We start from the raw sequence: 16,770 nt of genomic DNA, 5'->3' as shown, positions 1-16,770 counted from the left end.
TTTCAATGTTCTGTCTGCAACAGTTTTGCCACGTACTAATCTTCCACTCAAAACAGAGCTGAATAAACTTTAAAAGTAAACCATATATGTAATCAGTGCTGTATATGATGTTTGATCCCCTGCTCTTTTTTGGTGTGAGGGCTCAAAATTTCACTTACTGTAATTAAAAAAAAATTGCAAAGTGGTTACCTTGAGGAAGGAAAACTCCTCTAACAGCTCACACACTGGCTGCAAGATGTAATATTAACTCTCTGAAATTAGACAAGCAAAAGTTTTTCTCCAGGAAACTTGCCTCGCTCAGTATGTTGGCCACTAACCAGACCCACTGCCGTATTTGAATTGAAGGCAGGGCGGCCTGAGCGAGAGCAGCCCCGATGTCAAAGCTTCCCGGAGGCCCGTTCAGAAAGCTTCCAGCAGGACGACGCTCCGACGCGAAGTGCTGACTTGCTGAAACCCAAAATATTCCGCAGGAATGTGCTACTTCAATCAAAAACTTTGGAGAGAGGAGAGGCCGGCTCGCCGAGCCAGCCAAGCAGTGCAGCGAGCCGACTGGCTCTTCCCGGCTCCACGGGGTCACTGGCTTCCCCAGCTGGCCGGCAGCCAGGCTGCTGGGCCCTGCTGTCAGAGAGGCCCTTCAACAATAATAATAAAGTCTTACAAAGTGTTCCGAGAGGCAAACAAAGGCATGGCGAGAAGACAAACAGAATTACTTCAGACACAACCAGCTGCGAGGTTTCTTCAGAAGGAACTGGTGCATTAGTTGCAGGCCCTCTAAAAGTAGTTTGCCTCGAGTCCCAAGCAGCTCTCTCAATTGTGTCTTCTCGGGTCTTTTTAAACATCTTCCAATGAAAAAATGCATCAATACTGTAAAAACACAAACTGAACAATAATTGCATTCGAAGTTCGCCACGTAAGCCTGATCTTCTGCTGTTCAGCAGTTGGTATTTACGTAGACTGACCCAACAGCAAAGAGGCCAAGGCAAGTTGCTTCCAAAGCACCGAGCCTTGCTTGAGAGAAGGGCTCTGCCTGGCCAAAACACACCACGGCTCCGTGAGCAGCATCTTTGGGAGAGTTGGCCCCCAGTGGGCCCTGTGTGCCACTCACCATTGCAAATTGGAAAGACCTGGTGCCAGGGGCCTACTGAACACGCTGAAGATGATGAACGAAATTGGCATGTCTGTAGAGTATTTAGTTTAGCAGTTGTTTTCAAAAAACAACCAAAAAAACAGGCTGACTACCAAGAAACACACTTTCTCCACAAAATTGGCTTTCAGCAGCCCATGGCTAGCAAGTGCACAGGACCTATTCGGGCTCCTTGGCGACTCAACAAGTAACGGTATGAATGGTGTCCTTAATGGCTAAAAAAAGCAAGACTATGTAAGACAGTAACAGCAAACACCACAGAATTTGCACAATCCAGTTCATTTAAACAGCTTTTGTATCAAAATGACTATATACTGGTTCATGGCTGCGCACCACAAGTAGTTGAAGATACTTGGAACAAAGTTCCATAGAAAAAAGAAAGAGCCCTTTTTACAGGCCCAACTGAGTAAGCAATGAGATCTCTGTTGGAGGCATATCACATGATTTTAAAAAGAATAAGGCTAATAAAACATACTGATTTACTTCTATGAAAATCAGCACAACTTGCAGCACACAACTGGGACAAGTTTGTGACCAGTCCCTTTCAGGAAACACGTGTAAATCAGGCAGCTGCCACAGCCTGCAGTGCACTGGCCCTTCCTTCTGCCCAAAGGCAATGCACAAAGGTAGTTCAGAAAGCAGTTAGACATTGCCTGGGAGGATTTTCGTAAATAAACAAACAAAACTTTCTAATCACAACAGTCTTACACCATTTTTCAGAAAGCCTTAGACTCCCATTGAAAAGAAAGAACGCTCGTCTTTCAGAATCCCACAATAGGTACAATTTGCTCCCTGACATTTCCTAGAAAGAGCTAATCTTCAAACAGTCACAGTATCACGAGGAAACATCCAAAACAGAATCCGATATATGCACAGTTCAGCCCAACCACCTAACTTTTAAACATCTCACCGCTTGCAAGTGTAAGGTTCCCTTCAACTACTTGCAACGTAAACATAGAGAGAAAAAGGAGGTAAAAGAAGATCAAGAGTTGATAGCAGCATCTTTTTTTTTTCTCTAAAGCAAAACTTGAGATGCCCTTCTTATACCTTCTTCGTCCTAGCAAACAGCAAAAATACAGGAGAAATGTATGCATCTAGACACCCGTGTGCAATTCTGGGCCTGTAATTACAGCAACATTCAGTCAAGTTATCGATCTGCTAGTTAATCCTCTTTCATTAGCCTCATTAAATGTATCACAGTCATACTACAAAGTAACTACTGAGTGGTGCACAATGCTGAAGCCATATCCTCAATTTCTCTGTGCTGCAGTACCTTAAGTAACCAACTATATTCTCTAATTTAAGATTCAGTCCACAACTCCAGGAGCTAACCAGCTGCCGTCAAAAGGATTAATGCACACTTCTATTAAGGTTTTATGAGAATGAGACCGTAATTCCAGGTAAGTGTCTCTCTCAAACCAATTTCTGCAATTTAGTAGTTTTCTCCTTTCAAGCTTCTATAACCACTTTCCTAGAACGAGCATCTGAGGCTCTGTACGCTGTAGACACGCTCCTAATTTGACAAATTACATGATTCAGGTAATACCTTACACTGCATTGTCCACAACTGCTTTTGTTGTGTTGCAAATTATCAAGAGAGTGGCTTCATGGGCCACACAGGGGTTTTTATTTGTGCTCATTTACAGGGAAGTTGTTGGTTTTTTTTTGCTAAAGGGACTGTACAAAAGTAATGAGATGGCCCAAAAGAGCTCCAATTAACAACGTACCAGCTGGGAGAGACAATGCAGGGGAAAAAAAAAAGTTTGACTATGGCACCGCTGCGATACAAATGAACGTCACAAACACCACTGAGAGGTTGTGTTATGTGATTGCTATTTCCTTGAAAAAAAGTAAGTCAGCTGAATGTGCTCGTACATACATATAGGAAGCAGCAGGAGCATAGGATCTCAGTCTGTCAGCTTGTAATTTGTGCACATCCCACCAGCTGGATTACAGCCAGAGCTTGCTCTCTGCCAGCTTGCCACCTTCTGCTCCACCCAAACTGATCCCAAGTGCTTTACTTCTCCCTGACTGGGCTGACTAGCCCACTTCTCTCTTATGCTCAGCAGCTCACAGTACACAGAACCCTAAAGGCCCACCTTGGAAACTGCTTAGTCCTAATTTAAAAGACAAAAACAAAACAAAAATACCAGAACAAAAAGAAAAAAAAAATCCTCTGCTAGGTAAAGTCAACCTTCTCAAATATATGGTGCAACACCAGAGGAAAAAAAAAATATTTATTTTACCTGAGTACTGTGCTTTGAAATGGATTTCACAACTGCTGGTATATGATTTCAAATTATTTTTGCAATTAACGCTATTCCTGTAACCCTGATGCCTTATTACTATCCAGACAAAGAATAAGATAGGCCCTACCGTCCTTCAAGACTCCTTCCAAGATAAAATTCAGCATGGAATACCATAACAGAAGGGAGACCACAAAGAGTCCATAACACTACCAGTTACTTAGACATTAACTTAAGTTGGAAGGGACCACTGGAGGTCTTCTGGTCCCTCATTCAAAACTGGACTGACTTAGTCTAAGTTGCTTAGGGCCTTACCCAGTCACTTTCTGATGAGGTTGCACAGCCTCTCTGGGCACTTGCTACTGTGTTGGACCATCCTCATTACGAGGACTTTCTACCTTACATCAAAGCTGAATTATCCTTGCTGTAACTTGTGACCATTGCCTCTCAACTTTTTGCTGTGCACCTCCAAAATGAGTCTGACTCCCTCTCAGTTTCCTTCTAACCTCTCACATAGAGCTGAGTGTTAGCCTAAACCACAGTGACATAAGGGTTTGATCCCCAAAGTGGCAAAAGTTCTGTTTGTCTTGCATCACAGGCTGCTTACAAGAAGAGCTTAGTGGTATGAGAACAGAGCTACCACATTTGATTCATTTGACAATGAGAAAAGTCTCACTAAACCCGCAAAAACTGAAGGTTTGAAGACCTGTATATCTACCAGTCCTTATGCCTATCACATAAACAATAGGCAGTTCCTCAGCTCCTTCAAGAAAGCCCCTTTTCTGACTAAGTTATAAGTACATGGTGCATCAATAACAGTTCTTAGCAATGGCCCCAGTAGGAGCCTGGCTTGATCTTTCTGATCACTCAATGCCATTAGATGAGAGGTTGTTTAAGCTACACCTGTCTCAGTTGGACCCTAACTGGACAATGACTAGCGTATGACCTTGTGATCAAAAACGGAATAAAACATACTCAGATTAGGATAATTTTACATTTGTAGTATGAGTCAACAGCATAAATTATACTGGCATACAACATTAAAAAAAAAAAAAGACCAGGTTCTTAGAAATTACTTTGAAAAAGTTTACAAAAGTTTACTACAAGCCAAAAAAACCCACACAACTTCTGAGTCCATTGGGTTAGTTACCTGAGTATCTTACTAAATAAATAATTATTATCACTCTAACGTTTAAAATGAAGAAATTATCAGCTTACTTCTTTCTTACCATTGTAGGTTATCCTTGGTTTTGTCAAACACATCACAAGGTGTAAATCCATTTCATCAGAAGATACAAATTTTGAACATACAGGGCACTTGAATCCTATGAAAAACAAAAACATGTAAGCGTGAGTACACTTGACCACGTAGCCAATATCCACATTTAAGCCAAAACACTATTCTCCACACATTCAAAGCAAAAAAAAAAAAAATAATAATAATTAAAAAAAATAAATCTGGCAGCTTTTCAGTGTTGACCTGACTTTTCTTCCATGAATATAATTCTCTTGATTTCAAAAGACCTCAGAATGGACCATTGTTTCTGCAGTTGGATCTGTTGCCAAGTGTGAACATGTCACCACCTCTGGAATGTAAAGTTTCACAACAACCTCAAGAGCAGTTTAAGACAGGAGAGAGAGGATAACACAGCTCTACCAAAACGGAAATTAGAAATGTAGGGAGCACATAATCATTAAAATCTGAACCTGGGCAGGAGCTCTGAATTAACAGCATCGCTTTTCCCAGGAAGAGCGTTGAAAATTTAACAAAGGATCTCAGTTTTACATCTCATCAGGCAAGCTGCAGCATCCTACGCCAGTCTGGGGCACAACATTAACTCAGGGGTGTCGCCTCACCTACTGAATCACTGATATTTCCTGTAGCGCCGAAATTGTTTGACTTCTCTCATCCTAGCCAAGCTTGACCTTGTTTAGCTTGTGAGGTCACAGCCTGAGGCAACGCAGGATAAAGAATAATTAAGACAGTCTGGATTGTGATGCAACTGCATAATAGTCTATGACAAAACTACTTAATGCTTTAATTTATGTCATTACCATGTCTTCCAGTTAAGAGGACAAGATTGGTTGGACAAGTTTTAGGATCCACAGAAAAGTCTGAGTGGTAGGCTGATTTGGATCTGCTGAGTAATTAACGTGCAAGTGAGAGACAAAAAGCCACCCAACAGGGATCTTGATGCAAAAGAGCTGTTAAGACGTATGCCTACAGGACAACACAGAGCATAAATATCTACTTAAAAATATTCAAAATCCGTGCTCAATGCCAACTCTTTCATTGGCACCGTAGGAAAGGAATGACACAGGCGTGTGTAAGTGGACACTGCACCTCCAGTATCCACATCCCAGCCTGCTCCCACAGTCTTTACTTCGCTGTCCCTTGCTTTTGTACCTCCAACCTCAGGAGCCCACAAAGAACCGAGTCAGCCAAGGGTATCGAGTGACTCGATGTTGCACTTTCAAGTTACTGATGCCTGAGAATTTTGATCTTTCCTGGTAATTATTATCCAGAGGTAGATCAAGCAACCAGCCCAAAGCATTAGCACTTGAAGAAACGCACTGAATTTGTGGAGGCAACAGTTGTTTTTTTTCTCTACAGCTAATAGGAAGCAAGTGAAACCAGACAGCTGGTAGCACACATGGGGAACTCGGAGCAGCAACTGAATGTGTACACTGGAAACCACTTCCTGAGATAAAGTACAGCTCTGATTCTTCCCATTTTAGCTACGAGTGCTTCATATCTGCTTGCTCTTGTTCCAGTCTTGCACTTTATTTTAAATATTGCTCCTCTCTCGTTTTTTGACATCCCTCCCAAACCCACATGGTTACAAGTCACAGTTACACCCACGGATTAATAAGCACAAAACAACCAAACACGTATTTTGAAGAACAGGTTGGGAGGATTCATTTACTTGGAGGAGGCTCTGTCAGTGACCCTTCAGCCACCGCGTAACCTCTTTCCCCCAGGCTGCATCTCAACATGACTAAAATCTAAATTAGTATCTCAGTCCTCCAAACACCCCAAACCACGCGAAGCCGTTTCGTTATGGTTTTCTCCAAAAACTGACCTAGGGGGAAGTTCTCTCTCAGCCATTATCAGTCAAATGCAGCTGATTACTCTCAAGTCTAGTCACAGTCAAAAAACCTACTAATACCCGTGCCTGATTCTCATTTATAAGCTCCTGCCAGGCACAACTGACAACATATTTTGATGTAAAAAGGCACATAACTTCCTTACACGCTGCAGACCATGCCAGAAGGGAGCGTTTGTGTTACAGCAAGTTAGCAATTATGTTCATGGCTAGTTGAGCGCTGGGGCAGTCATTAACAAGTCGCCTCTGCTTTCTGGACAGAACTCTTCACGCTATTCCCCAGGGTCACCAACACGTCTAATTGGGAGTGACGGGGGCAGGGAAAACCACCACTAGGTCTCTACAACCACTTCTGAAGTTAACAGTGGTATTAAAAAGGTACCTATCCCAGGAACGTGGGGAGAGAAGCCCTGAATCCAAATAAAACAGTAGGGAGAAATGGTGTATATGGTAATAATAGCAGCAGCCCTTATCAGTGCAAGCAAGAAAAGGGTTTTCCTTAAAACCATGCCCAAGGATAGACAGCTGTGAAAAATCTTTATTGATTATTCCACTGGAGTACTCAGCTGGATGTACTCATTCGACCATGTGCCTGTCCTTAAGTCTTGTAAACAGCCCAGATTTTGACAATAGAGTACCTCGTGACGTATCCAGTGTCAAGGAGGAGCTGAGGTAACAGGTAAGCACATACAAATATCCTCCTGACACTGCAGGCCTGGAAGATGACTGCTGTAGCTGTATTCAACATGCAGAACAACACCCCACTTACACTTAACTAAGACTTACGGACCAATTTAGCAGCCAGTGGTAAAGGTTTCTTTGTGGAAAAAGATGTTTTTCCACTGACCAGCATCAGCTGAGTGCCAGAGACCAGTGTTACAGCAGAAAAAGTGCCTTGAACTCTCTATATCTACTGAAACGTTTTGCAAAGGCAAGAGAAATCTCACTTCTCATTCCTTCCCAGAGTTGTGCTGCAATAACCAGCTCCTGGACTTAGCCATCTCCCTCAACAGATGCACAGTGCGTGTTTTGAGTGAAGGATGTTAACATTTCCAACTCCTTTAGCAGCCCCGAAGAACAAATTATCTTGAATGTAGACACTATTTTTAAGTGTATTTTCAAAGATAAGTGAGCTTCCAACACTGTCACCAACTTGGTGTTTTCCTTACCTCAAATCAGAAGCCAATAGTTTCATGACCCAGTTCACAATTAAGCGCTCTGCAGGAACAAAGACCCTATTGTACCACTGTCCAGCAGGCTAACAACGTCGATAGCCCATGTTTGTTTTTACCACCAGTTTCAAGGAACAATTCTGATAAACTTTAAGAAAGTTCCACATGACTTCAACAATCAGCAACAGGTCAAAAATATCTTGTTCTCTACTTGACTTGTTTCCCTGGGTTTCGCAGATAAACACTGCATTTGCAGACACGTGGGTGACAAAGTAGAAGTAGTCCTTGGATGAGGTGGCATCAGGTTAAGTGTCCTGTAAAAATTGTCAAATGCTATCTACAAAAAGATAGCGTAACAGATGACCTATAGTTCTAGACAAAAATGCAACTGTTATGGAGTTGCTGGTTTCTCGGCATCCCTTATCCTCATCCAAGATAAGCAACCATCACCTTTGCATTAGGGTCACCACATAGTTGCAAGGCTCTCCTTCCTTCTCACATTGCAGAGAGCACATTGCCCATGATAAAAAAGCACGAGCCACCTCTCATCCCAACCTCAGTCACCTCTCAATCCCAAGCTGCAGAGCAGGAAAGAACTGAGCACGCACAGACACCTCGCTGACTTCTGCAAGTGCAGGCTTAAGAGACACCAGAGGCAAATTCTTTCAGACTCCATCACCTAGTTTCACAATCCCGAGTACAATACCGAAAGTAACAGGTTACTTAAACCAAACCCACAATCCTGGAAAGAAGTGCAGTTACAAGAAAAGAGGCAGGACAGAAAGAAACAGAAAGTTACAGCAAAGCAACTAGAAAATTCCAAGATGGCACAGAGAGTTTGAAATAACTAAACCTGTGTAGGGAGGAGGAATTCAGTATTCAGAAGTGAATTCTCTGTCTCATTCTCTCTTGAATGTATCACTTTGTTCAGACTGTCATCTTTTGCTAAAGGGCCTACAGTTATCCAAGAAATCCTATTGTTTCCCACATCCCACAAAACAAAATCTCAAATCCAACAAATAATACAAACTCCTGGACATTTTTTTTTGCAAAAATATTTTGGTATTATTCTGGAATACCTTTGGGGGTGGTCCTTTTGGTCAATGTTAATGCCATTGATGACAAGAACATCACCAAAAACACAATAGAAGTATAATGAAACTAACTGTCCTTCACAAATAAATATCGAATGCAGTCAAGTTTTTGTATGCTTGTGTTTTCAGCGAAGACAGATAAATCCATCTCAGTTTACATTTAAGCAAGTTGTAAGCGAAGCTTTACATACACACTTTTGCAAAATGTATTTGGCAATTAAGAAGGCTGACAAAAGTTACTTACATGCTTGCACTTGTTCTTCAGCATTCAGAGAAATAAGTACAGTCTGGAAGCACAGCATCCAGTAAATATGACGGTATGCAGGGTGGTATGCAAGAATATTGTCACAAATAATGCCTGCATAATGATGCTAAAACAGACCTAGCAAACAAAATCCCTTCCCCAATAAACAGGAAAGACCTTACAGAGAAACGTGGTTAGAAAGGATGTCCAGAGGTAACTGAGTTCATCCCACACAGGGCAACTGGGTAAATGCACTTAGAGGATTTAATCTGCCCTTAAAAATCAACTAGTGAAAGACTTTACAACCATCCTAGCCGACCCGCAATGCTGATCAGCCACTCCTAGAGAGAAAAATCTTCCCTTCTCTCTCATTTGGCAGCTTTCACTTACAAAAAAAGGTTTATTTCTCACACTAGGAAATGCACCCTTCATCTTTTTCCACTAGCCTGCAAAAAAAACAGTTACTCTAATCTTTCCTTACAGGCTCTGGTATCTAACACTTTTATTCCTGTAGCTCTCTTCTGGGCTCTGTCTGACATTTAAATATTGGATTGCCAAAAATTGGGCAGAGCTTGCAGGCCAAACCTCCAGAAGTCCTAAGCAGAAATGCATGATTACTTACCACTTTTTTCTGTTACACCAGGTGTTGAAAGAAGGATTTATCCTTTATAGGTGTACACACACTCACCCTGTACACAAACCACTGGACTGCTGTCCCATTCCACTCACAACCACCCCTACACGTTTAGTACTTTTAATTTCTCCTTTTCAATCAGTTCTGAACATTTTTCTAATATGTCAAAACTCATCATGAATGTCAGTTTTGCTTCCAGACCTTACAAGTCTGGCTCTAGATTCCATTTTTAAAGTGTCTCCCAAGAGGATTAAAAATGAACCCAGCATGGACCACTGCAATACTCCACTTGAATTGCTCTCTTAGAACAGAGTCAGGATTTTTCTAAACTATTTCTGCATTCACCTACTTATTTTTTAATCTAGACTATATTCTTTAAGTCTACCGATGTGAATATCAAACAAATAGCATCAACATTTTATGTTTCTGTACAATACATCTACTTCTTCCACTTCTCCTTTTACATTCAACTCCGTAAAGGACTATGACGTGAGATCGTAAGAGCAGCAGAAAAATAGATGGAAAGAATTCAGATTCTTGCTGAAGTAACACTTCTGGTGAAGTCAAATTTTTGTCACACTCTTCTTTTGTAATCTAATTTGTAATGCTTAAAGAAAAAAAAAAAAAGAGCTCCAGTCAAGACCACATGTCAGAGTTATTTGGCCACAGAAATCCCTCTTCTCTTCTCCTCAGCCAGCTGAAATGGAAAGACAGAATGAGTAATTCCTTAAACAAAAACCATGAAGCTTTGTACATGAAAGCACATTGCTTTACCAAAGCTAACATCTTACCTGGCAACTTTACCCTTACCATCAAAGAGAGTAAGATTAATTCACACTAATTTAAGAACAGAGAACTGGCATTTTTAAACTGTCTTTAAGAAGTCTGAAGGTTTATAAAATAAAGAGGAGAAGAAGAAAAAGTATTACCAGTTCCCAAGGAACCCTCTAAATGAAAATTTCTAAATTCTGTAACTCCCAATACAAGTGGCTACTTGGAGAAAATTTGTCATTTTATGTAGAGACACAAAAGAGTTTAATTACGGGAGAAAAGATACATGTACATCTATTTGTTTGGCTTTCATCCTTCCTTACACTGCCAGTGGCCTAAGCTGAGAGAACCCATCCGGAAAGACCTCTGGAGATGAAAAGAAATAAGGATGTACCTCCCTCGGTTTGAGAGAGAGTAGGAAATCATATACTAGCAAAGACAACAACACAAAAATACCAAACTCTGTCATTTTACAAAACTCGACCAGATTAAGCACAAGTATTTTCTTCTTCTCAACACTTGTGATTTTGCGCTCCTAAACTATAGTGGTTTCTTCACCCGTCTTGTGCCATAAAACTGAAATAAATACACTTGTGAATTCCCTGATGAGAATAAGGGACTTTCTCCTGTATTTTTTTTATTTATTTAAAGCTCGCACAGCACTCACAGGAGAGAGAAGAACAAATGAAATGGGGAGAAAAAAACAAAACAAAACAACAACAAGACTGAAATTTATTTCAGTTAAGGATAAACTCACAGGAGACATGGAATAGTTTGAGAAGATGTGTTTGGATAATACTTCCTTCACCTCCTAAGCAAAAGCTGAAGAAGGAACACCTCACTATGTAACTTCTTTAACTCCCTTCATCTTGTTAATTGGGTCTTGCTAATTGTTATCTTCAATAGCGATCACTGAAAAATAACGCAGTACAGAATGAAGAGCAGGAATTGAACAAGACATTTTCTTATTCACGAGTAAAGCCTTTATCAACTGCACAGCTCCAGGTGTCTAACACCAATGTAAAACACATGATAATGACTATAATCGACAGCTGTGCGTTTTTAGAAACTGAAGAGCAATAAATACAGCCACGAAAGTAGAGGTGGGGGGAAAGCCCCGTGCTAAAATACTTTGAAAACCAGAAGATAAGACTGTAGGTGGGAAAGATTTGTGGGAAGGGTGATTTTGTCTCTTAATACAAGAATAAGAACAGCTGTTACTAGAGTGACAGCTTTTCGGGAGCGCTATTTTAGATCAAAGCTAGCACTGAGCACAAGTAGAAAAGACCTTCTTAGCTCCACTCGTGTGTAGGGGGTGTGTGGTCGGGTGTTATCCCCCCAGCCCACCATCTGTAGGGATCTGTAGTCAACGCAGACGACAGACTGTTCAAACCTCCTTCGTCTGAACTCCTCCTGAGTCTACACATTTTCAAATTCACAAGCACGGTAACAAGACAAATTTGTAAAGGAGCATAAACTTGTGTTGGAAGTTGCTTTCAGTAGGTTTGAAGGTAAGAACAAGCCTCAGCTGTCTTGTACAAAAAAAAGGCTCCACATGGACTCTAGATCCAAATGATTAAAAAAAAAAAAAATTAGCCTCCTGTGTATGATGAATGCTGGAAATCATAGAAATCATGCCAGAAAGCATGGTCAGTGATTCTGGGCACAAGTGTATTTCATTTGCACGTTGTAGGCAGGATTAACTTGGCAAACAAGTTTAGTTTTTCCGTTACCAAATGATGCCAAATATCTCAGTGCAAGTCAGCTTGGAGGTCTGAAAACTTCATGCAAATGAAATGACTTCAAACTCTTACTCGGTAGACATTACATATTCCTATCATTTTTTCCTACCTCACCTACCGCAGTTTAAGTGCAGAATATTCTTTTTTTCTCACTCTTATTCTCCCCTAAACCTAGGTGTTTGGGTTTTTTGTTTTTCTTCATTAATTTTCCTACGCCCTCACTTTTCTCGCATTCTCCAGAGCCACATTTTCCTCCAACACCCGAAAAAGAAGGTCTCTTCCCATTCATCGCTTCACAATGGGAGGTGGAGAAGACAGGCAGGATAACAGTGTCCCACTGTTCTGCTGAAGTAGGCTCTTCTGGAGTGACTGAGTAATTTGGCAAGACAGCTCCTTATTCTTATGTAGAGGGAACCAGTTTTTTTTTTTTGTTTTGTTTTGTTTTTTTTACACCACCACCATCCTTCTCCACAGTGCCCATAATGTCAGGACTTTCACAAATCCAGTAGGATTAAAGAAAATGCTTTTAACAGAAATCCCGTAAGTATAGGAAGAGCTGCTCCAAGATGAGAAGAAAAGAATGAAGTCCTACTTTTTGAAAATGCACGGACATAAATATCTTGAAAACTCGCACTGCATAACGCAACAAATCTGATTAAAATTACACAAAGCATGATAGTAAGAGAGGGGAGGGTGGCTGTATCATGCTGAGAGTGTATTTAATGAGAGCTAAAAGGAAAGAGGTGTGATGGGAAAATGGCTGAGTAATGGTTGACGAGGATGACTAAACCCAACACGTGAAGACAGAGCACCTTGTCAGACGCAGAGAAGTCTTCTGAGCAAACTAGCCAAAATGCATAGAAGGTCTTATGGAAAAAAAAAAAAGAAAGAAATGGGAGAGACAAAGTAAACACTGCACTTGAAACGCAGCAGACGGGAACAAGGGAGCAAGCCCCAGGAGAAGGCAGCATCTTCGAAGACAGCACAGATATGGATGCTGCTCGACAGCATGCAGAAGACAAAGTCTCTTGGAGAATCTCAGAACTAGTATTCTACTACACAAACAAGGCGGTAATGGAGACCTGAGGAAGCACAGCATTTACAGACAACTGGTCTGCTGTCTACAAAGTTTTTACCAAAGTAAGTGAGGGTAAAAGGAAAAGAAAAAAAAACGTCCTCACTAAGGCAAAACTTTGTAAGGTCTGGTTTAGTTGAAATACTTACCAGTAACCTACTTGTTCCTGCAGAAATAGAGGTAGCAGTGACAAAGAAAAAAGGGGAAAACCAATCAATGACAAAAAAAGTCATTACAAAATATCAAAGAGTACAACTGGGAAGAATACATGTAAATAAGAAGTTTAATTATTATATGGGATGTTCTCAGGAGTTTCAATATTAACTTTGATAAAGATGTCTTATTTTAACAGCATCATTAAATTATATATTGAAAGTAGTTACGGTTACATTTATCATTCAATGTAACAGAATTACACGTAATAAAAGTTCAGTTTCAAGAGAGTCAAGGATAATCGTTTCACAGCATACTTGTTTTCTCATTTTTTTCATCCCATTTTTAATTATACATACAAACGTTTTTAATAACTAGCACAACAGCAGACTTTCCTACATTATTATATTCATATTTCCCCTCTTGAGCTCTCAAAATAGCAGTCCTCCACACCATTTTCTTAAATCTGCAGGGAAACTAACCTATGGATATTCATTCACTTGAAACCAGTGAAAGTCAAGCATGTTTTGTTTTTTTTTTTCCCCAAACAGAATAAAAGTATGATTTACTAACGAGGACTGAACTCAGTGGCAAGGCCTGGGCTGAAAAAAATCATTCACCTTCAGCACAAAGGAATTTTGCTTTAGGAACAGCTTGTAAATATTATTGATTATCTTCACTTCTCATAAAGCTGCCTTCTTGGTTGTAATTGGAAAATTTAACTAAGTTCACTCTCCAGTGACTGCTCTAGTCTTCCAACTTAGAAAACGCGTACCTTAGTATACAGACAGTTACAGAAACTAGGATATAGGTTTATAAGAAGCTAGATTTTTAACAGAATCATTAAAGAGAACCTTTCAAAATAGGGAGAAGACCAAGGGTTAGAAAAAGCTGTAACTTCAGAAATGTATATTGGAATTAGATTGTTAAATCTGTCAGGATTAACATCATTTAACTGTTAAACAGGAATTCTGTACAGATTTTAATAAAATGAGAGCAGGTTCTTAAGTTGGAATGATATTTAAGTTTTATAATTCCTAGTTCTGTAAAAGCTCTTATTTCTAAGGCAGGACCGATTAATAATATCTGGGGAAATAGCAAAGTGAGGAAAGCATGCGAAATGACTGATAGGAGCAGCAGTAGAGAGGATACACAACTGCTTCAGAAAAAGGTAGAACTGAACCCATAAACAAGTAACTCCCCTAACCAAGATTTCTCAGCTGTTGCCTGTAAAAGCTAAGGAAAATCAAGCTGGTGACTTGCGTGCTGTAAACATGCCAGTCATGACAGATCTGACTCCATTTCCAGCCTTTTGCCTTCAAGAGAGCACATAACTGCAATATTCTGCAAAATCTGACTCACAAAACATCCACGGATTGCAAGCCAACCTTAAAATCCCATGTCACATCACTCCTACCTCAGCAACCAAGTCAGCAATGTAATTCTCGCTCTTTTCACGTGGAAGATACCGCTGTTCGAACAAGCTCTTAGGAAATATTTTGTTCACTACTTGAACTTCAAATAATCATTGTAGAGAATGCTACTGATTATTTTCTGTTTTTCTTGAGTTAACTGCTGCATTGGTCTATCAGTCAAACCCTTAGAGCAGAAACATCTCGTTTACATTAACCGGATCATGCTAAGGTGATGCACATATTCATGCACACACACACACACTAGACTGTAATTGGAACAAATTAATTCAGATGACAGATGTTTTGACTTTTCAGCCGTTTAAATAATGACATGTTAACTAAAATGCTTTTACTTATCCAATTATGGCTTCTATTTATTACAGTACATGCTTTCAGTGCTTTATTTATCTGTAACACTACTGAAGCTAAGAGCAGTTGTAACTAACTAGTATGGCTTGGTCTTCACCATTCATGCAAAATCACGATCTATCAGCTGATACATATAAGCACTGTATATTAAAAAAGACACTGTCTTGAGTTTGTTTGAATACTGAGGTGACATGAAACTACAACATGTCAAGAAGTTACATTTTTATGTAAAAAAGCCTTTTTTTTTTTTTCTATTTTAAAACAACTGAATAAAGACCAGTCACAATTAGTATTCATATTCCTGGAAAGCCCTTGTAAGAGCAGGGTCATGGCGTGCCAAGTTCTGCAAGTATGTTTGTTTGCATGTGTGTGTTAGTCTCTCCTCTTCAGAGAGACTCCTCTAAAAAGAGGAGGAAAAGTAATGGTACAAAGGGGGCAATGCCTTCATTATACTCTCCAGAAAGGCAGTAAAACTTGCCCCAGCTTATACAGAAGGCCAGGCAATTCTCCTAAATCTCTAGGCATTACCTTATGTAAAAATGCCTAGTTGCCCACAATGACATTGAGGCAAGGGTAGCAGAAAGAGTAACTCATGGCATAAATCAGTGCTGTCTCCCCACATCAGATTACCTTCTTTACATAGAACAAAACCAAAATGACAACAAGAACAAAATCAAAATAAAAAGACTGGCGGCTTCTGGCACAAAAGGCCAGAGAATGAAGAAAGCACCCTAAAGGTGTGCTATATACATACTTCAGCAGCAAATGATTTTAAAGAAAAAAAAATCATAATGCACACTACCTAACCCAGTATATATACTCCTGCTCAAACAACTAGGATTTCATTTTCTTCCAATTCCTGCTTTTATAAAGGGTAAGGCACTCATTAAAAATAATTTATGAATCTTCCATCACTACTTAGACATCTGAAGTCTGGAAGTAAGAAACACTACCAATAACCTGATGCCAAAACAACTAGAGAGGCAGATTTACTTCCATTTTTTCACTGTAGCCTTTTGCTCTAGGTTGAAAAAAAAAAAAAAAAAATACAACTTCCCAAAATCATCTGTGAAACAAACAACAGTTCTCAAAAATGCTTTCAGTTAAAAAAAAAAAAAAAAGTCCTCCAAGCCAAAAAGAATTTGTACCCTTAAATATTTGGCTACAGAACAGGTTTTGAGAACTGCGAAGAATTAACATTATTTGTAGGCATTTTTCCATTTCAGATTAGATTGCCTCCTTCAACTAAGGGGCCCATTAGTCTCTTAGAGAGACTTCTCGTTCAGCAGACAGAAGACATAATTTCAGCAGCTTATAATACAAAAACCTCCACGATGCCCTTGATAGATAACTACCTCACTCTTAAACCCTGTTGCCAGTTTTCCAAGAGGTGTTCTTACCCTGGGCTTTAGGAGGAGAGGTCAAAGTAACTGTTTTCCCACATGGACATCTGCCTGAATCCACTCCTTACCTGGCAGAAGCCCCCATAAGGCAAGCCCACTGTACATCGGTGAGTACAATAACAGCAACTTTGAGAAGTTTCACAGCGTGGCCACCAATAAATTTAGCCAACCATCAGCTATTTAACTCTGGTAACAAAACAG

General features: G+C 40.1%; 1 protein-coding gene across 2 annotated transcripts in view; it reads right to left on the bottom strand.

The window, feature by feature from the left end:
• Nucleotides 1–16,770, bottom strand: part of ZNRF2 (zinc and ring finger 2) — a 56,436-nt gene that overhangs the window by 22,034 nt on the left and 17,632 nt on the right. The window contains exon 2 of one of the 2 annotated variants that reach the window (XR_011806913.1): nucleotides 4,609–4,715. Coding sequence is in view for 1 of the 2 variants with exons in the window: in XM_027451131.3 (XP_027306932.1) it covers nucleotides 4,620–4,715 (96 nt within the window). In the remaining variant the exon portion in view is untranslated. The remainder of the gene's footprint in view (nucleotides 1–4,608; nucleotides 4,716–16,770) is intronic. The other variant, XM_027451131.3, reaches the window with a different exon arrangement.

Source organism: Anas platyrhynchos, chromosome 2, assembly GCF_047663525.1.
Source record: "Anas platyrhynchos isolate ZD024472 breed Pekin duck chromosome 2, IASCAAS_PekinDuck_T2T, whole genome shotgun sequence".
In the NCBI taxonomy this organism is placed as follows: Eukaryota; Metazoa; Chordata; class Aves; order Anseriformes; family Anatidae; genus Anas; species Anas platyrhynchos.
The sequence above is the reverse complement of the archived record's forward strand: the minus strand, read 5'-3'. Positions and strand labels throughout refer to the sequence as shown.